This window comes from Haemaphysalis longicornis, unplaced genomic scaffold (assembly GCF_048455015.1).
Source record: "Haemaphysalis longicornis isolate Haplotype H1 unplaced genomic scaffold, Haemaphysalis longicornis Haplotype H1 scaffold_2, whole genome shotgun sequence".
Lineage (NCBI taxonomy): Eukaryota > Metazoa > Arthropoda > Arachnida > Ixodida > Ixodidae > Haemaphysalis > Haemaphysalis longicornis.
Genome location: NW_027526295.1, coordinates 206,641,192 through 206,666,316, shown reverse-complemented (window position 1 = coordinate 206,666,316; position 25,125 = coordinate 206,641,192). Strand labels below are relative to the sequence as shown.

Genomic DNA, 25,125 nt, shown 5'->3' with positions numbered 1-25,125 from the left:
TGAACAAGAACAAGACATTACGCAAATATAAGAGAGAAAATTAATACACAAGGGATATTTGCAGTGTTCCTTTATTTAAAAATTTTAGATGCTTGATTTTTGCGAAACGAAATACTACACCTACAGCACAAAAAAAATCACACTTTCGCCTGCTTTCGCCCGCGCCGATATAGTTTCTGGCGGCATTTTAACAATTCAAGAGGCAACAGTTACAAAAGGTTCCACTAGATAGGTTCCACGTTCTGCCTGGAACACACGTGGACTAGGGTCGATTCACGCACGTCTCCGCCGTACGGCTGCGCTGGCATCGAGGCATCCGGCCCGGAGCCGTGGAACGCGGTAAATTTAAATTGTCTTGAGCAAACCTTTAGCGTGTTTACCTTGGGAGGAGCGCGACGCAAGACGGACGACATGAGAGGTGAGCAGGAAAGCGAAGGGAAGCATTTACTTGGAAATGTCAACAAATACTATCCTCTTTTGTCGACATTTGAGAAGAAAGGAGCAGATACACGGCCAATTTTTTTTAAATTATACCCAGGCTTTCGCCTTCACAGCGCGTAAGCACACTTTAGGGCACTGAGGAATTTTATTGGCCGCATTTCTGCTTGCTAATGGGAAATTTTGGAGACGTTTATATCTCGGCGTATTTTTTGCTCAATGCACTGTTAATGCGTTCGACGGATTAATAAAGTCGCAGGGTGCTTTTTCGGTGGATGAGGTAGGTGACCAGCACACAACGTCCCGTGCTTCACAGGTATCGGCTCCCAATTTCAGCCTTGGGCGGAACCTTCTAGAAGCAGTCCAACGATTATAGGTTAGTTACCGTCGGGGCAGCAATGTACTTCCAACTCGATGGAGACAATGGAGGTGTATGAGGCTATTTCCGTGCTCAAGCACTGGTTTTTGAAGACGATAGTTTTTCTTGTGCTGCCTGTAGTCTTTCAGCATCTGCAGTGAAGAAAGCGAGTAATTTTTTTTTTGTATTGGGAAATGACTGCTAACTTTTGTTCAGTACTAACCTGGCACCGCAAAGTTATTTCATGACTAAAACACGTCTGCTTTTTGCTGCACCCTTACCCCATTGCAACGACGTCCTCTTTTCCTTGGCATGCTGCGCTCTGGAGCTACGTGGTTTGCTAGCACCGACAGACATTTTTTTAGTTGCTATCACCTAAAGATCTTCCGCACCTTTTCATATACAGCACATAATCGTATTTGCAGAAGCTTTGCAGCTTTGGTAGCCACATGGCATGCAGACGCTGTCCATGCGCTGCTTCCAGTCTTGCTCAGCAGCCTGACAGAACATACCTGTTAACATATTGTGACGAAGCCAAAGACGACGCAGTTGTCTTCAAGGAAAAAAAGTTTATTGGAGCGAGCTTGTGCTCCCCTAACCACTCAAAGAATACCGGCGGCGAAGCAGCAGTCAACAAAGTGACGTGCGAAGGCGAGCGCGACGATTCGAATGCCGCGGCATCTGCTCTGCGGGAATTTATCACTCGGCGCGAGGGTTTGTCGAATAGTCGAAGTGTATCCAGAACACTGTAGATCAACGAAGATTATTCTAGGCTGTTCACATTAGTTCGGAACGCTTTGCCTATCAGAAGAGGTAACACATGCGGCTCAGAAAGAAAGAACGGTTCACGTGCCTCCCTTGGCACACAGACCGGCGCAGCCGGGCGGCAAAAGCAAAATACAAATAAACAAACCCAATGCGTGGTTCGCGGCAATATTGTATTGAAAATCATTACCGCCTGAAAAGTGTTTCGCTAGGTTTATCTACGCCATTACACCCCACAGTCGCGCATTCATACTCATTTCTGCTCTTTCGCTCCTGCTTGCCGCGCCTTTCTTCCGCAAACAGAGATTAAGCTGCTGAAATTTCGAATACCAAGCCAGGCTGCATGCATGAATTCAGGCCAATCACCCTTCTGCAGTGCGAAAGCCATATCTGAAATGTCGGGGCTACATCCACTGGAAAGAATCGCTAGGGTAGTTTAGTACTATATGAAGTTATGACCACAGTTATTCAAGCCTAAGATTACCTTTCTTGATGGGTGCTGAGAGCGTCTAAATGTTCTGTCATCGCTGCCATGGTTGCTCACCCCCGATCGACACGTTTTCTCCCAGGTCCATCACTGAAAGCGCCATGCTGTCCTCCTACTCGGAAAACTTCTACGGTGCCACCGAATCCACCAGGGGTAGACAGCAGCAGCGGGACAAGCCACTTCCTGCCGTGGCCCTTTGGGCTTCCTTGTCGGCGCTTGCCAGCCTGTGTGTTTTCTACGTCCTGAGGTATCTCGTGCTTGGCCACGTGCCCGCCCACCAGCAAGGCTTCGAGGCAGTGGCCGTGAGCACTGTCATCAGCTCTTTCGCGCTCGCCGTGGTTCTCTACTCGTCGTCCGGGCCCAGACCAATGGTGGTTCTGGCGGGATCGTTTCTGTTTGCTACCCTGCCTGGAGTGGCTTATGCAATCGGCACAACGTCGAACTGGAGCGTTTCACGGCTGTGTGTGGCAGCTGTGGACACGTTTTGTTGCGGCGTGCTTCTGTGCGCGAGCGCTCTTGGCCTTATGTGTCCTTACAGCAGCTCGGTGATCGGCTGCTGTTCCTTTCCGCCGGTTACAGCGGGCATCGTATTTATTGTACTCCTTCGCATTGTGTTCCCGGGCATGTGGTGACGTGTCTGGCCTGTCATACTGCCGATGTCATGAAGTGTGAATTTTGTCTCAGCACAGCGCCTAGAATGGCATCCATGGCCTCAACTGGAGCAATGAAAGTTTCAGGAGCGCTTTGTTCTCCGTGCTTCATTCATGTTCACCTCCGAGACGAACCGCTATTGGTGTCTGACAGACGTTAGCAGTGCTAGATGCTGTAGAGAAATAACTTGTGCCACCGAATGTTGTTCCTATTTTTTCTGTTTTCACGAGATTGCGTCTACAAATCTAATAGTTTGGGGTGTAGCCATCCAGAGTTCCTCTGCTTGCTTTTCGCTTAGTACATTGTACTCACTCATGTTCATAGTGGTAAATAGAGCCACAGGGTCCGACAAATAAACTACACACAGCTCGTACAATAATCAGGTACTCCTATGGCCGTTGTTATGATGCAGTTAAGTGATCGCAAATAGCACCACAAGGCGTCCTAACGACTTCAGGTCGCTTCAAGGACGAGGCAACAACAAAACGTTTAAGTGGCTTTCGTTTCATGGTGTTATATTACAAATATTTTCACACATTATCTTGAAGGCGAGATTATATTTCTTTTATTGACGAAAGCACAATTGTGTCAGGGCTCTCCCGGTAGTCACACTATATGCCTAATGGACAGGTCGCACGTTCGCAGTGAAATTTTAGTTCGTGTCCACTTTATTGAGCAAAGGTATTTATTGACTGGGGGAAACTGTAGCCACCTAGAACATTGTACAGACTTGCCGCCACGGCAATTACTTGTACTTTCCTATGCATTCGAAGCTTCAGAAAAGGCGTTCCCCTTCAGCCAGCATGCGCAATGTTTTTTATAATGTGAGGGGTTCAACTGCAGATTCGTGCAGATGTGGGAATGAAGATTACACATTTATAATAACATTGTAAGCCAAAGTATGTCTACCCCTTTATTTACCCTTTAGTGCAGGCTTCTGGTATTGTGCAGTATTAGACACCAACTCATTCAGTCAGCCGTCATACCGAAATACTCTATTGCCTCTGGTACGTATTTTTATTACGCGGAGCTTAAGGCCTAATGTCAAGTACTCTTCCTGCTGGAAACTGTGATATCTGAACGATGAAGCCTGGTGTTCCTACGAAGTCTGACTGCTTACCATGACTGTTCTTAATACAGACGGTAAACGTCACCTGTGTAAGGCTCATGATTCTGTTGCTGTACCTCTGATCCCAACAAAAAAAGGCCACAGCTAATGGACCTTTGGTGTAGCATGTGCATTTCGTCACGGAAAATAAAGTCTTACTTGGAAGACTGTGGCCTCAAACAAGGCACAAGCGTTCATTGTTTTATCGGATGTTGAAATACTTTTTGGCTATAAACACTAAACGAAGAGCACCCCGTACCTCCCTATGGCCTAATACGGGCCTCTGTCTTCATTTTTCTCACTACACACGCCTGACTACCTGGCGTACCTGACAGACGTAGCTCAGTGGCACGGTGAACGGTGGTGCTTCGGGCCGTAAATAAAGGACGCATTTGTCATGTGATCCTATCATACAGGAGTATTGTAGGCCAGCTGTCTTAGACGGACCAGCCACGTAACAGCCATTTACATCGTTAAGTTGACAATACTTTTCAATCGTGTGCACTGCCACACCGATCCCCACACTGCTGGTGACAAATGGGTATATTTGCTCCGCAAACAATGCAGCCAAGACTTCTGGAAGCATTTCACGACTACCCAACGGTCACCACGACTTCCAAGAAATAATCCCATTTAGGACCGCTTCTCCTGGCCTGGTCTCTTATACGGTATTGTTAAGTACGTCCCCGCGTGCACAACGTGTCAGCATTGAAAACGCCCTACAACTGCGCTTGCTAGACGTCTCCAACACGTACCTTGTCCGCCGGCGCCTTTTCACGTGGTGACCGTTGATCTATATGAAACCTTCCATTGATTTCCGCCGGCTATGCTGGATCGTCACTGGGGTCAATCATTTGACACGATACGCGGAGACGGCCTTGGTTCATTCTAAACAAGCTGAAGAAGTCGCCGAATTCTTCTTGAACCACCTGATCTTTCGCCATGGGCACCCCCAATTTTTTATTAAGTGACCGTGGTAAAACAGTCCTGTAGAAAGTCATTGCAGACATTGTTAGGGCGTCTAGCAGCATCCACAAAATGACGTCTGCATATCACCCTAAACAAATGGCCTTATGAAAGACTTTTATCGCACTCTTTCGGACATGGTTTTCACCGTATTTGCACTATTCTAACGCGTACCTTTTTAAGATAAAATTCGCTTCAAAATGTGCGTGCGCGTTAAATAACGTTCAAAACCGAAATCGGCTTTCAGTGTTCCTCGGTTTTGTTTAAATACCAGCAGGAGCTGGATAAGCAAGTGTATGAAACATAGAGAATTCTGCTGTCACAGTTGCGTCAAATAAAATGTCTCCTGGCATTTTTCTCTTCATGGTAGAATCAGGGTCAAATTACATTCGTTGATGTTCAAAAGTAACCTTAGCTGCATGTCAGAATCGGAGACACGTAAGAATCGTCCAAATGCGGTAATTGGGACGCAATTTTTCTATTTGTTACGTTGGCATACAATACCAAAGGCAAGCAAACAACTGGCTACGCTATACATTCCCTTGTTTATGGTAGTGAACAATCATTCATTATAGATATTGCCCAGATATTGCCGAGATATTGCCCAGCGTCTGCGCCGTTTATCTCCCGCCTTCACCACTGCCGTCAGCTCGTCCGTGAATATACGGTAGTCTGCCTAGAGGACCCCAAGCCCCTGTGAAACACCACCGACCGATGCAATCATACCCGCCCACGGGACGTCGTCTCGTTCTGTACTGCTGTTCGCGTATCAGGTCTATGCTTAACGTTTCTCAAGCGATTCATCGCCCCTTACATAATTCTGGAACAAAGGTCCCCAGTGAACAATAGCGCCGCCCTGTGTCTCCCAGAACGGACAAACGCTGAGCGGAACCGAGGCTTTCCATGCCTACAGTCTGAAAAAATGTTGAACCACTCCACTCTGTTAAGGTGGATGACAGCAAACCATTTTAGCGCCCCACAAAGTCGACACATTATTACGGAGCAAAGTATGAGCAAATTTTATTTCCATTTTTGGCGGTAGTCATCCCTTTGAAACAGCTTTGCGTCTCGGATACAATACGTACATAGAACAGCAGCTATAAATTATCCGCGGTTAAACGGGGATAAACCAAGTTTGTTCACCAAGAGCTCTGTTCTGACCAACCAGCTGCCAGGCAGCCGCTTTTGTACAATGACTATCGCGTCTGCAGTCACATCGCAGGTAACCCACAGACGCTGCTCGGCGCCGCGGGCGCGCGAACGCGAAGTGAACTGAGCAGTGAATGCGCAGTGTGCGGAGTGAAGCCTAAACTTGTCGAGTTATATCTCGGTTTTTTTTTTTTTTTTGTGCCGAGAGCGCTCAGTGAATTCGCACCAGGGACGCGTAGTACCGCAATACTAGGATATCGCGATATTACCTTGGAGATACTTTTGAGTATCTTCACTTTTCTATGGAGATAGATTTGACCAATCTAATTTTCTCACTGAGGCACTTTTAAGGCGGAAAGAAAAATGCCCTTGTGTTCGTGATTTCGGTGCACGTTGAAGATCCACAGGTGTTCAAAATTAACCCGGAGCACTCCACTACGGCGCCCTCATAACCTATGTAGTTTCAGCGCGTTAAGCCTTATATTCAATGAGGTATTTATAATGCGTATCGAATATATCGCGGTACACTGACAAACATGTGTATCTTGTTAGACTTATATTTCGCGGAAAGAGATACCCCCGCTCTTTGTCTGTTTTAAGTGCGAATGCACTTCTTAAGCGAGCCTGAAGCGTCCGCCGCCGTCCGCATAGCAACAGCTGCGGGTGCGCGCGCTCCTCGTCTTCCTTGGCAACGGGGGGAGATGGGCGCGCGCTGCCTGGCCGCTGACATGGCACATACCCACGTGGGGGATTGGCAAGGAATCTCCTCGTCTTCCTTGGCAACGGGGGGAGATGGGCGCGCGCTGCCTGGCCGCTGACATGGCACATACCCACGTGGGGGATTGGCCAAGAATCGGGCGTGAGAAGGGCTAATGCACCCGCTTAAAGGAGTACTGACACGAAATTTCAAAGCTGACATCCGCTCTAGCAATCAAGTACAACGACAACACAAATAGGTGTCTGTGAATAAATGCATCTTTCTTTCTTTGTAGTTGTGTGTGTGTGTGTGATCTCCCTTTCGCGAACATTACCGAACCGCGCAAATTCAACTCGTGCATTCGCACTTTCACATTCTTCCCCTCGGGGAAATGCGGGGAATTTTTTTTTGTATCCTTAACTTTTGTTTAACTATTTACTGTTTTTTTACAGCACCTGGATTTCTCGCGGCGGCAGGCATGTTTGGATGAGCTAGGCGCTGATGAGGCGGACCCGCACACAACGGTCTCCACAACACACACGTGTGTGTGTGCTGGATTCGGTCGGTCAAACGAAGGAAAGCCAGTATCGCCCAATGTGCCGACGTGACGCATGTCCCCGCAGTCCGTAATGTCCGCCAAGCGCGGTGGGGATTAAAGCCTTTGGACGCAAGCCTTTATGCATGTTACGCATAGGCGTATTCGGGCTGAATTGGGTTTCGTTGAACACCACATCTGACAAAGGTCGGAGAGTTACGTGTACAGAGTGTTTTTCGCCACGTATTCCGGTGCATGGTTCGGGAAACTCAGTGCGTTTATGAGCCCTGCGAGCATAATTAACGCGCTGCTCGGCGCATTTTCGGTCACCATATAGTGATGCGCCAGGAGCGTCACCGGAGGCCGGGTTTATAGGCATTAAAAATCTCGTTTTAGGCGCCAGAGACAGACAGGAGAAACAATGTTTTAGGGATCGAACGTCGTAGATATAGGCACCATAAACTTTTACATAAATTCAATTAATTTTAAGCGAAGACGTGCGTGACGTGTATCTGTGACAGGAAAACAAAAAAAAAGTTATTGTTTATGATGGCACAAAGCAGCCAACAGTGCTGTTAGATTGTCCCATACGACTACTGGGCGGTGAATTGACCTTAATCAATAAGCGCGCTGCTCACATTCCATTTCCACGCCCTCTGTCGCTCGCTCGAGAGTCGCATATAGCGAAAGGCGCGAAAAAGAATACTCGAAATCTGGGAATACTGATTAAAAAAGCGCTTCTTTATGTCTGACTTACGCAATTAAACTTACGACACAGCAAAAACAAACTCAAATAATAAATAAAAGAGGGACGACAATTTCTTACGAAATTAACAGCTTCTTACGTGGGGATTGTTAGGCCCAACTGCGGCAATTTTCTCATATACAATTATATTAACCAAATTGTACAGGCAAGTCGTCTCAGCGCTGCTAAATAGACTCACACATTCGAAGAAAAATTTTCAAATAATGGTTAGCAGTGAAACAGATTGTTTATTTCACACTGTATTTTAAAACCCATCGGCAGTGTGAATTAAAACGCCTAAGGGAATGCAGTTGCGCAGGTCGACAGCGGGCCGGCCTAGCGGGAGTCTGGGAGGCAACACCCCGAAGACGCCTTAACTACGTCGGGTGGCGGGCGACCCTGCGTGGTCCTCCCCGCTACCTCCACCGGACATTATAATAAAGTTTACTTCTCTCTCTCTCTCTTGCGCAGTGATGTTTCGTCGTGTTGGATGCTGAACCGTAGTGTTGAAATACAGTTGAATTTGACTACGGTTCTAGAAACAATGAGGCGATGGTACATGTTTTAAGTTATCGGTTTGGAGAAGATGCGGAACGTAGTGTAAGTATCTCAGACTACGTTTTCACAGTGATGATCCCTGTGATCACAATTTTCACGGTGATTATCCCTGCGAAAATTGTGGAAACAATAGCAAACTACCCCCATCTTGAGATTTTTGTATTCAAAATTCTGTCACTTGTCACTGAGTATGAGCGCTGAGAAGGAACGCTTGACGTCGACTGATTTTATTTGATCATAGTTGTACTTGTGAGCATCCATTGGCTTAACCGACACTAGGGCCCTAGAGTGCTCCCCAGCAAGCACTCCAGAAAATTAAGGACAAAAAATCTTTTGTTCTTGTCCAGAGAGAGACAGAGATAGAACAGTCTTTATTGTCATCCCTTTTAAGACGAATGCACCGTGCGGAAATGTCCGGTATCTTCGTCCCATCATACGGCGGTCAGGAACTCGTTGTCCCTGGCGGCATGCTCGGCCAGTTGGATGACTGCAGCTTGTATCTCGGGAAAAGAGCTGAACAATGCGGGCTCCCACCGCTCGCTACTTCTTATACGTATTACTTGTCTAATGGCCCGTGGTTTATTGGGGCATTGCCAGACCACGTAGAGTAAGTAGTGTGGCTGCTGCAATGTTGCACCACTTGCATCGGTCCGTGTACCTATCCGGATAGCTGCGGTGACCCAGGGCGGGGTGAGGGAACGTATTTGATTGTAAGGCATATTCTATCTTCGCACGTGCCTTTTTGGTTTTTGGTCCTTCAGAAACCACAGCGATTCTTTGCAGTGCATGGATGTTTTGCGAAGTGTTCATATTTAGAGTTTCCCCTGAGCTTTCAAGTTTCTGATGGTGTCTACGAGGAACGTGAAATTGGCACCCAGGTATACCAGGTTTTCTTCGAGGACAGCTTGAGCCTTCCTGGCTAGAGAACTCTCGTCACCTGAAAAGTCGTTGATCAAAGCTTTGCTGTCCGAAATACAGCTGCTACCGGTGTTCTCCAACGTATGATGGTGGGCTCTGGCGAGAGGGATACGGCAACTTCTCCTTGAACGAGCCATAAAAAGTAAATTACAAACGAAACATAAGGAGCGTGTATGTCACACTTTAGTGTGCAGCCCTTAAGCACCCGCGCTTGTGGTATCACGGCGCAGTCGTCCCTCGTAACCAAGCAAACGAAGACGACCCCCGAAGGCAAACGAGATAGAACGAGCTAGACAGGAGAAACGAGATAGACAGGGGGCGCTTGTACCCTTTGAACTGGTGGGTGCCCAGAGGTCCCAGACCCCGCCCGAAGGGGTTCGAGGGACCTACCACATGGCCTCCCATGGCTGCTTGTGGTCAAGCTCCAAGCGTTTGTTCCACCGTCGAGACAAGCTGCGGTACGGGGACGCTTGTACCCTTAAAGAAACCGGTGGGTATCCGGTGGTCCAGGATTCGAACCTGGTACCTCCCGCTTACGATACGAGTGTTTTACCACTCGACCATCGCCGTCGGTAAGAGTTACGACCCCTTCCACCGGGGCATTTCCCGACAAAGTCGGGTAACTTCCCAAGCACGAGATCCCCTGTGCAGGGGGTGCCTGTACCAATTTTTCACTGGTTGGTGCCCAGCGCTACCGAAGTACCTTCCACATTCTCATACCCCATGGTACAAGCCGACGTGGTGTAACGGTTTCCAGTACACTGAATCCCCCGTACGGGGAGCGCGCCGCCCCGGCGGACAACGTCCGCCGGGGCGAGCAGTTAGGCTTAAGGGCGGCGCGCCGCCCCGGCGGACGACGTCCGCCGGGGGCGCCTGTCCCTATTTTTATTCTGGTGGGTGACCAGCGGCTCTGTTCGGGGAGTTGGTTAGGGGAAGAGGAAGCAGGGCGGGGCAGTTCCAGATGGCGTGTGGGGTGTCTTCGTAGTCCCCGCAGTGGGGACAAGCGGGAGTGGGAAAGAGGGGTGGCGATATGTGGGTGAGAATTGATCGAGTGGGGAGGGAATGGGTTTGGATCTGTCTCCAGAGGGATGATTCAACAGGGGATAACGAGGGGTGAGGGGGTGGAAGGGTGGTGCGTGAAAGCCTGTGATTGAGGGTGATTTCACGGAAGGTGAGCAGTGGCTCTAGGTGAGGAGGGGGATGTGACGCGAGGAGGGGGCTCTGCTGAGGGGTCTGGTGTATCAAAGCTCCAGCCGCCTCGTGTGCCTTCTCCGCGCCGCCAAAGCCCATATGGCCAGGAGTCCATGATGGTACGGTCAGAGGGGGGGGGGGAGCAGATAATTTTGTGGGCGAGGGGCAAAATGATGCCCCTGCAGAAATTTAACGGCCAATTGTGAATCCGTTAATATGAGGCTAGGGGGGGAGGGGGGGGGACAGGGCAATTGCAGCTTCCTCCGCCTCATGGGGATGGGCAGCGCGGATGGTGGCTGAGGTAGAGGGGGTTGGGGTGTGGTTCACTGCTGCTATAATGAAAATAAATTCCTGTTCCCTTGTGTAATGAAAGCAAAATAAATGAAAATGGGAACAAAAACCTGCACCAGCAAAGCTATCACAGGTTAAAGCCAATTAGAGAAATAAATGAACTGGGAGGTATTCTCCAATGTGAATTTCAAGTAAAGCCAATTTGGTAGAAAAGCAAAGAAAAGCGAGGCTCTTGCAACTCGCGACAGAAGACAACACAACCCAGTCCCATCAGAAAGTGATTTCGAAATGCAGGGGTGGCGCCTCCTGAACTAATTCAGCTCCCACATAAATGTACCCTTTCCCCAATGAATCCCCCCTCCACTAACTCCCTGATCCATCATCGCTAACCACAGCCTCGGGAGGTACCCGGCAAACAGCGGCATTTATTGAAAGCCAATGTAAAAGGGGTGCACTAGCCCATCCGTGGGGGGTGAAAAACCTTGCCTCCTTCTCCTGGCTGGACTAAAAACACCCCCCATCATGATGGGACTGGTCTCGTCCTCTCCTGACCAAACATTAAGGGGACCGCGAAAGGGATAAACTAGCCCATCCCTGGAGGGTGAAAAACCATGCCTCCTTCTCCTGGCTGGACTAAAAAACACCCTCCATGGTGATGGGACTGGTCTCAACCAATCCGACCAAAATTTAAGGGGACGGTGATGACGAGCCGCAGGCAGACCGGGTCCACGCAGGAACCGAGAGCAGGAGCCCGAGCAGCCAACTCAAACTCCCGGGTCCCGCGCTGGAGCCCGGAACAGAACACCAGGGCGTCTCGGGACCTGCACAGCGAGAGCAAAAGCGCAGAATACCAACAGACATACAAAAAGGGCAACTCTCTCAGGCGTACTTCCAAAGTACATATACTTTGGGAGTACGCCTGAGAGAGTTGCCCGCCTCGACCCGGGGAGCCGGCCATCATGATCACCGAATCTCCCTGCACCAAGTAAGTATTCGGTGATCATGATGGCCGGCTCCCCGGGTCGAGGCCTTCCATTGCACTGCGGTCGGCTGAGACGCGCCACTTCCCCAAAGAGGGGATGATGGGGCATGCAATTTTTGGTAGCGGGGTTGGGGATCGGCGTTCGATGACGAGCCGCAGGCAGACCGGGTCCACGCAGGAACCGAGAGCAGGAGCCCGAGCAGCCAACTCAAACTCCCGGGTCCCGCGCTGGAGCCCGGAACAGAACACCAGGGCGTCTCGGGACCTGCACAGCGAGAGCAAAAGCGCAGAATACCAACAGACATACAAAAAGGGCAACTCTCTCAGGCGTACTTCGCTGCTATAATGTATGTATGGCGGGGTTGCTGTTCTGCAGCATCAACGTATCCCGTGTTCGAGGAGGGAGGGAATGTTGGGCATGGTATCGTGCTCGCGCCAGGCGACGGTTTGTGTGGTAGGTGGGGTGCATGTTGCGGGGGATAGGGAGGAGACACAGAACCTCTCGATATTCTGGAGGAATGAGGAGCGGTGGGGAGTGGTGGATGGGCGGGTTAATTTTGAGGGAGAATAGGACGGTTCTGCCGGTTTGGGTTAGGGCAAGGCGGGATAGTTGGGTGTGCCTCTATAAGTGTGCTTCTATAAGTGCCCTGTCGGTGTGCTTCTATAAGTTCGGATGGTGTGTTAAAGGTGCCCGTGTGGAGGAGAGCGTCGGAAGCAGCGCTGAGGGGTAGCTGTAGCGTCCGGCGATATAGTGCGCGTTGTATGGCCTCTGTTCGTGTCATTTTGGTGCGGGTGATGGCGAGATGTGGTAGGGTATACGTGATGCGTGGGGTGAAAAGGGCGTGGGTAATCTGGAGGCGGTACGACTCCCTAGGGCCATGTCCTCGCGCGGCGACGCGCCGTAGAAGTCCCAAAATTTGGTCTGCGTGGGTCTTGAGTAGGTGGGTGGTGTGTGTGTTGAGTCGATTTTGTTGGATAGTGAGCCCTAGTACTTTGATTTGGTTTGCTAGAGCTATGGCAGAGCCCGACAAAGCGACTTGGATGTTGGGTGTCTATTGTTTGGGTCGGTGGGTAGGTGGGAGTAGTAGGAGCTGTGATTTGTGGGGGGAGCAGGAGAGCCCTGCCGCCGCCGCTGTCGCTGTGATTGTTGTGGCCGCTAGTTGGAGTGTGTGTTGGATATGCGCGTCGCTGCCTCGTGACATCCATACTGTTATATCGTCAGCGTACAAAGCGCTGTGTAGTGTTGGTATTTGTAGGAGAGCCCGAGCAAGGGGTATTAAAGCTACATATAAAAAGAGTGGGGGAGAGCATTGAGGCCTGCAGGGTGCCTTTGGCAGGTAATGATAATTGAGCGGACTTTAAAGGACCAAGTCGGAGAGTTGCTGTGCGGTCCGTGAGGAAAGCTCGTACGTAACCATAGCAGCGCTCTTCGACTTGCAAAGAGTTGAGGTTGTCCAGAATAGCGGAATGGCTAACATTGTCCAAAGCCTTAGTGAGGTCTACAACTAGTATAGCTGAAGTGTCTCGCTCGGGTGGGTTCGATAATAGGTGCTGGTGGAGTTGGAGGTGAATGTCGTTGGTGCTGAGGTGGCGTGGGAAGCCGAACATGTTGTGAGGGCAAGCATTGACGTCATCAAGATGTTGAGTTAATCTGGAGAGGACCATTTGTTCTAGGACTTTGGCGATGCAGAAGGGGAGGGAAATGGGTTTGAGGTTTTGAGAATGAAGTGGTTTATGGGGTTTCGGGATGAGGGTAACGGTGGCTGTGCGGTAGGTTTCTTGGAGCGTACTATGAGCCCAGCAGTCGTTAAAGTGTTCGAGCAAAGTATCGATGGACGCGGTGTCGAGGTTTCGGAGAGCTGAATATGTAATACCGTCTAGGCCTGGGGTGGTGTTACGATTTAGGTGGTGCAGGGCGGCTGTAATCTCGGCTTTTGTGAAAGGAGCGTCTAGTTTGGACTTAGGGGGTGCGTGGTATTGCGGGTGAGGGGCAGAAAGGGGTTGTGGTTGGCCAATGTAGATATCGCGGAGGGTGTCGAGGGGATTCGGGAGGGAGTTGGATAGGTTGTGTGCTAGCGTAACTAGCCGAGATGCAGTTTCTGCTTTGGTCGTCGTGGGGTCGAGGAGGTGGCGAAGGTGGTTCCAGGTGCGTTTCAGGCTGGTTCCATTGTGTAATGAATCGCAGATGGTTTGCCAACGTGCATTTTGAAGGTGCTGAGCGTATTTCTCTACGTCTTGTTTGAATTGTGCGATTCGGAGGTGTAGGCGGCGGTTGTAAGGCTAGTTTTTTCCAGCACCGGGTTAGACTAGCTAGAGCTTCCAAGAGGTGAACCATATGCACATCTGGGTTCGGTGCAGTTTCTGTAATGTGAGCCTGTGTGGTGCATGCGTTGATGTCGGCTTTGAAGGTCTTAATCCAAGAACTAATGTCAAATGTCTGCGAAAGGGAAGTTAGTTGGACAGTCGCACTGCGTAAGGTGCGGAATTTTGGCCAATTAACAAGGGTGCATAAGGTGGGTCGGCATGGTCGTGGTGAGGGGAGCGGAAGAAGAATTTGTATGATGTAGTGGTCGCTATTGAGGGTGTCGTCAAGGCGTTGCCATGTTGTTCATTTGATGTTGTGTGTGAGCGTTAGGTCCGGTGTGCTGTCGCGTTGTACACTGTTGCAAAGGCGCATGTGTATGTGTGGTTCGTTCTGTAGGGCGAGGCGGGTGGTGTGAATGTCTTCCCAGAGGAGACGGCCTTTTCGTGTGATGCGGGGGCAATTCCATGCGGGGTGGGGAGCATTGAAATCTCCTACGAGGAGGAGGGGCGCATTAGCTGCCTCTGCGAGTGTGGTTTTGAAGAGCTTATGAAAGCGGTGCTGCAATCGTGGGGTGCTGTAAATGTTGAGTATGTAGTATGGTTCGGGCCGAATCATTTGCGATAGTTTTTATGAGAGTGTGAGAGGGAAAGTACCGTTAAGCTCCACAATATCGGCCGTAAGTTTGCGGTGGACCACTAATGCTAATTCTGATTCTTTTTGGAGTGTCTTATATTCCGTGCATTTGACGTTAGGTCCCGCATCTTGCAGAGCTATGATGTGGGGTTGTGTGGCGTGGTGGTCAATGTATGTTGTGAGAAGGGCGTGTTTGGACTTAAAGCGTCGGCAATTCCACTGCCAGATAACTAACTGTTTAGGGGTTGATCGAGTCATCACGGGCATGCGGAAGTTGGGGCTGGGAAGGTTGGGGGGAGAGGGCTATACTTTGAATGCTGGCTTGCATGCGGGAGGAGAGGTTCTCTAAAGCTTTAAGAAGGGTGGTGATGGTAGAGGCTTGGGATTGTAACTGGGCTTCCAAAGCCTCTATGCGAGAAGTAAGTTGTGGGATGGTAAGGGAAGAGGGGGTGGTAGGGTCGGTAGCCTGGCGCTTTGCAGGTGGTGCGTTCGTAGGTGGGTTCATTAATTCCTGTTTTAGTTCACTACTTTGAGTTCGGAGTGACTGTCCAATGACATTGGTGGTACCTCTTGCTGTCAGAGGGGATTGGTGTTGAGGTAATACGAGCGGGGGGAAGTGCTGCGGGGGGGGGGGGGGGGGGAGGGAGAAGGACGGAGGGGTGCCTGCCCTCGCGCGCTCACCTGGGCGTAGGTTGGGGTTACAGAGTTTTGAGAGGGAGCCCTGGCGATGTCCGTGGGGGTGGCTTGGTAGCCGGCATGAAGGTGGATGGCTGAAAATGGGTTCCCGAGTCAGTCTGGGGAGGTCGGCTGGTCAGGTTAGCCGTCTTCGTAGACGAGGGATTGCCTTGTGGTGCCGAAAACGCTGGGTTGTCGCGGTCCACGATGATTCGGCAGCGGGTGGTCGGGGCTCTTCGGTACCGCTGTGAGCAAGCTGAGTCTCCTGTTGGGTGACGGCCGGAGCAAATTATGCAGCGAGGATGGCACGTGTGTTGCGGGGAAGGGTTGCGAGTGCCGCATATGGTGCACCGGTTGTCGACTGCCGGTGAGGGGCATACGTCGGCCCGGTGTCCTACGGTCCAGCAGCGCAGGCAGGCTTCAGTCTTGCGCTTCAGGGGAGTGCAGCGTAGTGTTACCATATGGTAGCGTATCCAATAAGGAACCCTGGATCCCTGGAAGGTAACCTGTGTGAGGGTGGAGGAGCCCATGCGGCGCGCATCGAGGATGTTGAGATGGGGTTAAAGTGTATCAGGTCGCTGAGGATGTCATCAGCATTCTTGTCCAAAGGAAGACCGGAAACTACACCGGTAGTTGAGTTTGCTGGTGCCGCCACGCGTGTGGCAAGGGGGTATAACTGGTTGTTTATACGGAGATTGTTGAGCGCCGCATATTGACGGGCGTGGTCTTCCAGAGGAGTGCTGAAAACAACGAAGTTGGCACGCAGATGTAGCCTGATTTGATCTTGCGGATGAGGCGGAAGGAAGGCTTGCGTTTGCAGGAGGGTGGCTAGGGTGAGGGGGTCGTGAAGTCCAGGTCCAATCCGCCTCGGCGTCGAAATACAATCTTGATGTCTCCGTGAGGAAGCAGGGCTGGTACCGGTGGCGATCGTAGGTGGTTGCTTCGTGCTGTGGCGGTGGGTGAAGAATGTTGAGGATCGGCAGCAGTTGGGCTTCGAAGGGCTCGTTGGCGTCGACGTACGTCTATCCACCGGTTGTCGTCTGCGGTAGTGGTAAAAGTCCCGGGAAGGTCGATATCTCCTTCGGCTGGGGTGTCCATGGGGTCACCTTGGGCGTCCGTGGCCATTGGAGCGTCTTGTTGTGAGGGGGGGGGACTCACCCGTAGGAGAAGGTCGCGGCCGCTTTCTTTGCCGAAAGTAGTCGTAGCACGAAGATCCCGGTGTCAGTCGAAAGCGGAAGTTGCAAGGCGTCTACTGATACCAAAATGAGGCCGTGGTAAGGTTGGAGTCCGTGGTAACGGCGAGGAAAAGCAGGAGCTCATGTGGGGCACGTTATAACTGCATGGCCCCCTGGTGGCCGTCCTCTGAAAGGCGCGAGACATGGTCTTCCGCGGCGACGCGCTAAGAGACAACGCCAGAGTATATCGCGCGCCTTCGTGCGTTCGCTATGCGGCGATCACTTCGGGAGACGCAGCAGGTGCGCGGCGTCACCCAAAAGACTGCATTTCACCCAGCGCACAAATTTCGCGTTAGGGAGCATCGTAATCGCCAGCCAAATTTGTTTTCTCTTCCTTCTCCTCGAGTTTTTTTTTTCCTTTTTGCTCTTCAAAATCCTTTCCGCTGACGGCTCTCCGCCGCTGTCTTCACAATAGCATGAATAACGATATCAAACTACACTCGAAAGTGAAACGGGAAGCTAAGTGGCGTTCATATCGGCGCCGACTCTGAATATTGGCATTTATAGGCGTTTATAAACATTCAGAACGCCAAATAGGCATTTACAGGCACCATAGGAACACCATAAAGGCCCTCTAAACCTCGAATTTATGCTTATATATTAAAGCGGTGTGAAGTAACGCCAGGAACAAAATAGGCATTTGCCTAAAATCCCGTCTCTAGTCATTACCTGCAGATAGCGCCTCCCATTCCCTCTCCCCTGCCTCCACTTGGTGTTTCACTGCTTTGGAAGCCGCAGCCTGGCACCATATTTTATATAAACATTTTTTGTGGTTTCTGGGATCCTGGGCGTGCGTCTATACGCAAAGACTTTGCTTGTCTTATTGCCCCTCTGGCTCAGGCGCAGAACATCAACTACGGCTGCAGAACTTGCAGGACGGCGGGTCGCTTTCGCTCGCTTTACGTTTACGGGCTGCACTTCAACGTCTAGCGTCATACCCAAAAGGTCAGGTTGTGTTTGACATACACGCCCTGCATCTCCAAGTTCTACTTGCACGTCATCACATACCACTCCAGTGGCTCCCTTCGCATTGTAGGGCAACCGGGAATGTGAAGGACGGACATTGCTGCATACATCGCGCATGACCTTGCATCATGCACCGGGAAAATCTATGCCATTCTCCAGGAAAGATGCTCCACATCTTGCTTCCAGTGTGTCATGGAACATGCAGCATTCAACCTGGGCTGACGCATCATACCATTTCACGCCGCTCTAATCTATCGCTTCACGCTGCAAATTCAAGATGCCACCTGGACTCTCGAAGCGGGTCATAGCAATACTGCATCTCCTGAGGCTGAATGTCGCATACATGCTGAATTTTCCCTTGAAGTTCGAATGGACCACGTGGCCACTGTGCCCCCACTTCGATGTGCGCGAAAACCTGCCGCATCTTCTCTGCGAATATGCTCTATTCAGTGCGCAAAGGGACTGCCGCTTTCCGTGGGCATTCGACTGATGGGCGGGTTAGGCCCGTGGGCATATCCTAAACGTGCTTCACGTGTAAAAAAAGCTCTGATCGCGTACCTGCAACACACGGGTCTTGAAGAGACACTGTAAATGCTTAAGCGCATTCGTGCCCACCAACTTCAACATAATCCCCATCATCATTATCATCCCCATATTCATCTGGCATAGCAAGCTAGGCATTTCAGTCAGGCTAAAATTGCCAGACTTCGTTAAAGATCGTTCTCTCTGACATACACACACACAACACACACACACATACATACATACATACATACATACATACATACATACATACATACATACATACATACATACATACATACATACATACATACATACATACATACATACATACATACATACATACATACATACATACATACATACATACATACATACATACATGCATGCATGCATGCATACATACATGCGAAGCTGGGAAGATGGTTCACTACTGCCTTTATTATTTATCTGTATACAATATTCAGGTAAAACGATTCAGATAAATTCACGTAAAACAACTGAAAGAAGATAAGGTGCATAACAAACTGCCAATACATAGAGTACCGCCGGAGATATCATCTCTCTCACAAGCTTGTCATGGTGCCGCTTCACCAACCGTAAATTTGGGCCAATAACCGCAAAGAAGTTGAGGCACAGGAGCGCTCCGCAGCAGTAGGCGTCCAAGAAGGAAGCAGGTTTCCAGGGTATATTTTGCCCTAGTACAGCGGCGACAACACAGGAACAAGGTGTGACTAGCGCGAAAAGGAGATAGACGACCAACCCTTGTCTGCATTGCAGACCAGATGCACGGACAATCAGGAGGGCGATGTACAAAGCGCATATGACCAGGTAGAGGTCCTCGGCGTTTTCTAAAAGTCGCCCCGCAGTGCATGCGACCACGATGTCGAAAGAATGCACTGCAGTTTGTATACCAAGGAAGAATAGGATTAAGAAGCAAGGGTCGATGCATATGTGTGGCGGCCGCATGATATTGCGAGCTTCGGTAACTCTCTGGCTCACACAGTCTCCGCCACCCGCCGCTCTGTCCGTGTCCACAGCGTCACCTTCGTTGCCTCTGCAAGAAACACAATATTTCAATGTAAAAGTCATGGGAAATAAGCCTTATCATGTGCTGTAATGTGTAAGCATTACATTTTATTTCGTGCCGGCAAGGACGCGTCGTTCCGCAGAACTGATTCTAGGGAACCTACGTCGTGGGTCACCAGACTGCCTGCTGAAGTATCTGGTGCCGGAAGAAGAGACAAAAGCGAGATCGGCAAGTATGATGTGGAAGTCAAGAAGTATTTGATAAGTATTATCAGGCTTCCGCCTTCAAAGCCCGTAAGTAGACTTCAGTACCCCGAATAATTTTTCCTTCCGTACTATAAGGAGCAGTTGGAAACGGTTTCTGCGTCACCTGTTTATTTAAACAAAAAAAAAAATCCCGCCATCTCCACAAAGTAAATGATGATGAGAGGGGCGAAGGTAAAATGCTTATCGGTGAAACCGTGAAACATTGTTATTGGTCTTCTTGACGGCGCGCACCATCTGAATGAGTGAAGGACATAAGGCGCGTTCGTAGCCATGCTCGCGTCTTGGTTTGCAAAACGAATTGCGCCACGTACCTCCCGTCGCGGCCAGAGAGTCGTGGGATTGAAACCGGGCGCCGCCGTGTCAAGACCACCACTCCTCGCTCGCAAAGCTTGAGACTTTCCACCGCTCCGTTGACAAGCCCGTCGACGACGTCGATGTTTGTGGTGATTATGTAGGGCTTGTTTGGGATGATGAGAATCTCCATGGGTAAGTTGGCGAATTCGGTGTGTGACATTTTAGCCACCTTGGCCGTCGCCTTCTGCAGAGCGTCTTGTGTCGCGTACCCCCGGTACATGTCTTGAGTTCGCAGGCGACGAACGACAACCTCTTCTTTTTCATCTCCTCCTTGTTGAGTAGCAACGAACGTGTTGAACGTTTTGACCTCTTCGGCCAATCTTTGGTTAGACCATCCCTAGAGGGATCCTGCCACAATCATCATCGTGGTGCCGTGTAGAGCAGCAACGAGTGACGGGACAGGGCCCGGGCAAGAGGAGCTTCACGCCTAAAATAAAAAACAAGAGAGGAACGAATTGAACCGCTCGGCCTGCCTGCACCGTCTGTGCATGTTCTCTCCGCACACGGTGCATCAAACCGCCGAGCTTAATTCCATGTTCAGTCATCGTTAGGAGCACCTGGTCACCACATGAACAATTATCAACTTTTGGAGAGCCCGCGATTTCTCACCATGAAGTTTACACCGCTTGCCGCCGCTCACTATGCCTAACACGACCTGTGCGCCTGCTCTGCCCGCCCGCCGCTCGTACGGTGACCATGGCTACCTTAGATGATACCGAGCGCTGGAGAACGATGAATCAATCTCGCCGACGCGTTGGCAAACTACAGACTGTTGTTTTCAGACCATTCAATCGGTCCTTGAATGCATGCAAACCAATCGCAGCAAGCAAAGCCATTGCAGCGACAGCCTACCCAACGCCCAGCGAGCGTCAAGATATCCTTCTGAAACCACAACCGGTCAAAAACATCATATATCCGCATTCAAAATAGCAGCAGCTCCGTGGACTGCAATCCGTACGCACTCACAACACCGAAATTCCCCTCCGCGCCTACCCGGCTGCTCCCACAAACTCTTTCCACTGACCTGGAAGCCAACTCGCCTGAAGAACTCGCCGCTAACCTCAACAGCACAAGCGCTTCGATCATGTCAGCCTCCATGGCGGGCAACATCGATACTGCCCTCTTTAAATTCGAGGACTCCACCATCCCACGATACGTGATTTACGACCACACTGAATTCAGGTGCTACCCTCAACAACCATAAGCCCAGTTCTGCGGCCGCTACCACAACATCGCCCATCGAGTGGACATCTACCCCTTGCCAACAGCAACCGCGCTCTGCCCAGCCTGCTGCAGGAACATCACCGGCCTGGCGGCGGATCGGGAACACGACCGCGTTCCGAAGTGCCACCTCTTCCAGCGTGCCCACGCAAGCACTTCGCCCAAGTTCCCTACACGCATGGATGCCGGCGCAGATAGTAACTCGCGCCTACTATCGTCGCTTATCTAACCACTGCTCCCAGCGACCTGCACTTCAGACCATTATCTCAGATGTTACGAACGTCGATATCTATCCCTGTCCAGAAGGCTACAATTTCCCCAGTGCGGACAGCGACAACACCCCTGGCGACATGGATCACGTGCACCGCCACAACTGGTCCATGTCATCTCGTCATTGGGCCAGTTCACCTCAATATGTTCCAGTTCACCTTCCAGAGGTACTCAAGCAGAACAACGGGAGTTGAGCCAGCTATATTCGGTCGCGTCAAGAATCTTCAAGAAGCTTTGCACCTCCCGAAAATTTCCAACTACGAAACATCACACAGGCGTCGCTGGCGACTCTACCTCCCTCAATGTCATCACACTCTTCGCAAAGCGCCTCATCTACGCCTCCGTAGACCTCACTTCCTACAAAACCCCAGATTTTCGCGCCCACGACGTTCTCATCAAATTTTACCCAAGTTCTGTGCTTACCATAAACGTACTCATCGTTTATCCCCTTCCAAACAAACCGCTACCCTCTCTTTCGCCCCATTTTGCCCGCTGTCCACCTAATAGTCAGGTTACGCAGATGTTGGGGGACTTCGATTGCCCCCAACCTCTTTGGGGTTCACTAAGGCCAGCCCAACGGGTACGCTAAAGCCACCCTGGCCACCGACATCATCCAAGGACGTTTTTCTCTCCTGAACCATCCCGCCTTTGAAGCCCGCCTCGGCAACACGGTTGAACGTAAAATCTCCTCATAATTTTTGCTCTTCCAGGGCACAGTCAAATTTTCGGGGTCGCACCTGTACGAAAATCTCGCAAGCGACAACAGTATTCTTGCTATCCGTCTCTTACGGGCTCCCGTGGGGCCCTTAACCAATTTCATCGTTTCCGTCGGTCGGAGCTCCCCACACTTGACCCAACTTATCCCGACGCTTGGCTTGGTGCCCTCCGCCGCAATGGCGATCGCCGCACCCAATATGTCGCTTCGACAGACGATGCCGGATAAAAGCCAACCGTCGATCAAACCTTCTGAAACAAGAAGCTTGGACCTATGCGGATCAGATGGCACGCTCGAACGGGCGGGCCTTCTGTGACTCTCTTAATCCACCAGCACCAAAGGGTCCGTCCTCCACCCCCTCATTCAACCTTGTTCGCCCATCCCCCCTGTTCCCCGCATCCTTCTCGTAAGAAGGGGGCGCTGCTATAGCCGAGCCCAGCCAAAGCGAGCGGACGCCTTCACATCGGCTTCATCATGTTATGATTAATTTCGCTGTGCTATTTTGCTCTCATCGAAGTTTTCTTTATCTGAATATGTTCGAGAAGTCGAGGGCCACCGACGGATACTAAAAGCTCCCAAAGGTACGCCTTCTTCGCCGAATTATCGGACATTTGCTACCACCCCCGTTCGAGGAGCCGCTAAGCCTCGGCGTGTTCTACGAGTGCTAGGCCACGTCGCCGTCGCACCGGCCGCAGCTCGCCGCCTCGGCGGTCGCCGCTCAGCCCCGAGATGGTGGATACGATCCCGGCAACGATCTCCGACGCTCAAATGTGCGTGGAAGTTCTAGGCGAAGACATTTCACCCGAGAAATTGCGGGGGAACGCATGCGGGGGAACGCATGTCGAGACTCCGTCAACGAGACCTCGTCGGGAAGCTCGCTAGCTCCGACAGCCATGTCAACAAGAAAGCTAAAGGCAACAAGAACGTTCGAGCCTCGGTCATCAAGGCAGCGAGTATGCCAGCCAGGCACGTACCCAGGATTTTTTTTTCAGTGGGGAGGCCCAACCCATGGTAACTTTTCTATGCAAATTAGGGGAAATGGCGATGGTACCCGCCGTTACTAGTACTAACACGATAAACGGCGAGCGTTTATCATAAAGGCGCGTAAACCTGCATATAGAAATGAAATTAAGTGTATCCGCCCTTGTGATGTAGGCGAAAAGCGAAAACACTCGTATGTTCGAGATTTCTGCGCACGTAAAGATCCCTATAGCGCGAAGCTTGCAAAATTAAAAAAAGAACGGCAGTAAAAAAACTATTTACAGGAATACATACGCGTACTGCACAGTAACTATACATTCCCTCTGCTAATTTTAAGGCATATTTACGGAGCATCCCACACGTTACACGCAATCGAAGTCGGCAGATATGGAAGTGAATGTTGAAGACCAGGAAGCAGACGTATGTTAGAGGACAGCGGTTTAATGAGGGGGTAATTCGGTAGAGGAAAAAGATGGTGCCACGAGCCTCGCTGCCTGTGAGGTGGCTTCGATGTCTTCGTCTTCTCAACCAGATCACATTTTCCAACAGTGAATGTAGGCACTCGAGAGTTCAGATCTCCGTGGCAAACCTCTTGCGCTTCCGTATTTTTCTCCAAACAAAACCTGTGGCTACTAGTTATGAAGGAAGGAAACAAAATGCCATGTAAATCGGAGATATCATACGCCTAACTCCGTGTGTTATCACCGTAAACACCCTGAGAGTCCGATGTTTAACGGTCTGCCATTCAAAGAACCAACGATTCAGGCTTTGGAAATTGCAGTATCGAGACGCACTGGACTGCAGTAAATGTAGATAAAAAACGGTGGCAAGCGCCAGCTCGTCAGCGCTTACCTATGGCAGTTTTTTAAAGAACCTTGTTATTTCCAGGGATGCGCCTTGTCGCTTCCTCGGCGTCGCAGCGTGGCTTGTCCTGCAAGGCGGGAATGAGCTTCTCCTCTGTCCTGTCGTTCGGCCCGTTGGTGAAGTAAACTCGTTGCTCTCAGCCGACACCTTAACGATACTCCGACATCGCGAGACTAAGCTATCTTTAATGCGCCTCATATTTTCATCATATGTACCCTGGTTTTTTTAACCACTCTTTTACAAAGACACATTCGCAGTCCAATTTTGAAGCCAAAATTTCCCTCGGCCAAAAGTCTGGTTGGTGTCCGTCGAGATGTCTGGCCAGGGTTCGTTTTCACCGATCACCCGCTGCACACCCGTCCCTCTCATGTAGACCATTGGCCACCTTGACTCCGTGCCATTCCCCGCTCAACCCCCGTGTTCTCGAGGTCTGTTCATAGGAATGCCGCTCGGGGTCTGTAAACCCGTCAGTAAAGTTTGGTTCGTTGTTGAGGTGGGTGCTGTTGTCGTGGAGGATGGTGAAGGATCCGATGACGAGACGAGGCAAGTAGATGATGAAGAAAAAGTCTATTTACACTTATTTGCAGGAGACTACGAAGCAGGAGACTACGAATACCTACTAGGGAAACTGTACCCAGAACAAACACCACAAGTCCAGGAGCACCAGACGGTGAAACGAACAGGGAATAAGAATACTAGTAGTAGTCAAACGGAATGTCCAGGGGACGGAGAACATCCTAGAAGTATCGACACCCCATTTACCGAATTAGAAGTAACATTAGCTGTGGATAACCTTAGGAAAGATATAACACCAGGACTGGACAAGCTTAAAACCACTGTTATCCAATTAAGCAATCTTCAGGATACACAAACAGTTCTTATTGAATTTATTTAACGCCTGCTTTATGAACGGTTATTTTCCAGAAAGATGAAAGGAATCAAGGGTAATACTTATCCCCAAAACAAGACCAGACGAGACGTGCAAGGAAAGTAAATTTTGCCTAATAGCTATTATTCCATCCTAGGTAAAGTTCTGGAGAAGTTAGTTAAGGACCGACTATACACCACCTCTATAAAAATAACCTTTTTAATAAATATCAGTATGGCTTTACTCATAATACATCAACCATAGAGGCTTTACAAGAAATAAAAAAGAGGGCTACAAGAGCGAAACTAGACAAAAACAACACCTTAATCGTGTCTTTGGACATTAAGAACGCATTCAACTCAATTAACCTAGTTATAGTAA

General features: G+C 50.3%; 1 protein-coding gene across 2 annotated transcripts in view; it reads left to right on the top strand.

Annotated features, from left to right (window-relative positions):
• LOC144169826 (zinc transporter ZIP1-like) overlaps nt 1–4,030 on the top strand; it is a 58,337-nt gene extending 54,307 nt beyond the window's left edge. For both annotated transcript variants that reach the window (XM_077699189.1, XM_077699190.1), the window contains exon 4: nt 2,131–4,030. In XM_077699189.1, coding sequence (XP_077555315.1) covers nt 2,131–2,680 — 550 coding nt within the window. In that variant the 3' untranslated portion in view covers nt 2,681–4,030. The remainder of the gene's footprint in view (nt 1–2,130) is intronic.
• The last annotated feature ends 21,095 nt before the right edge of the window (nt 4,031–25,125 follow it).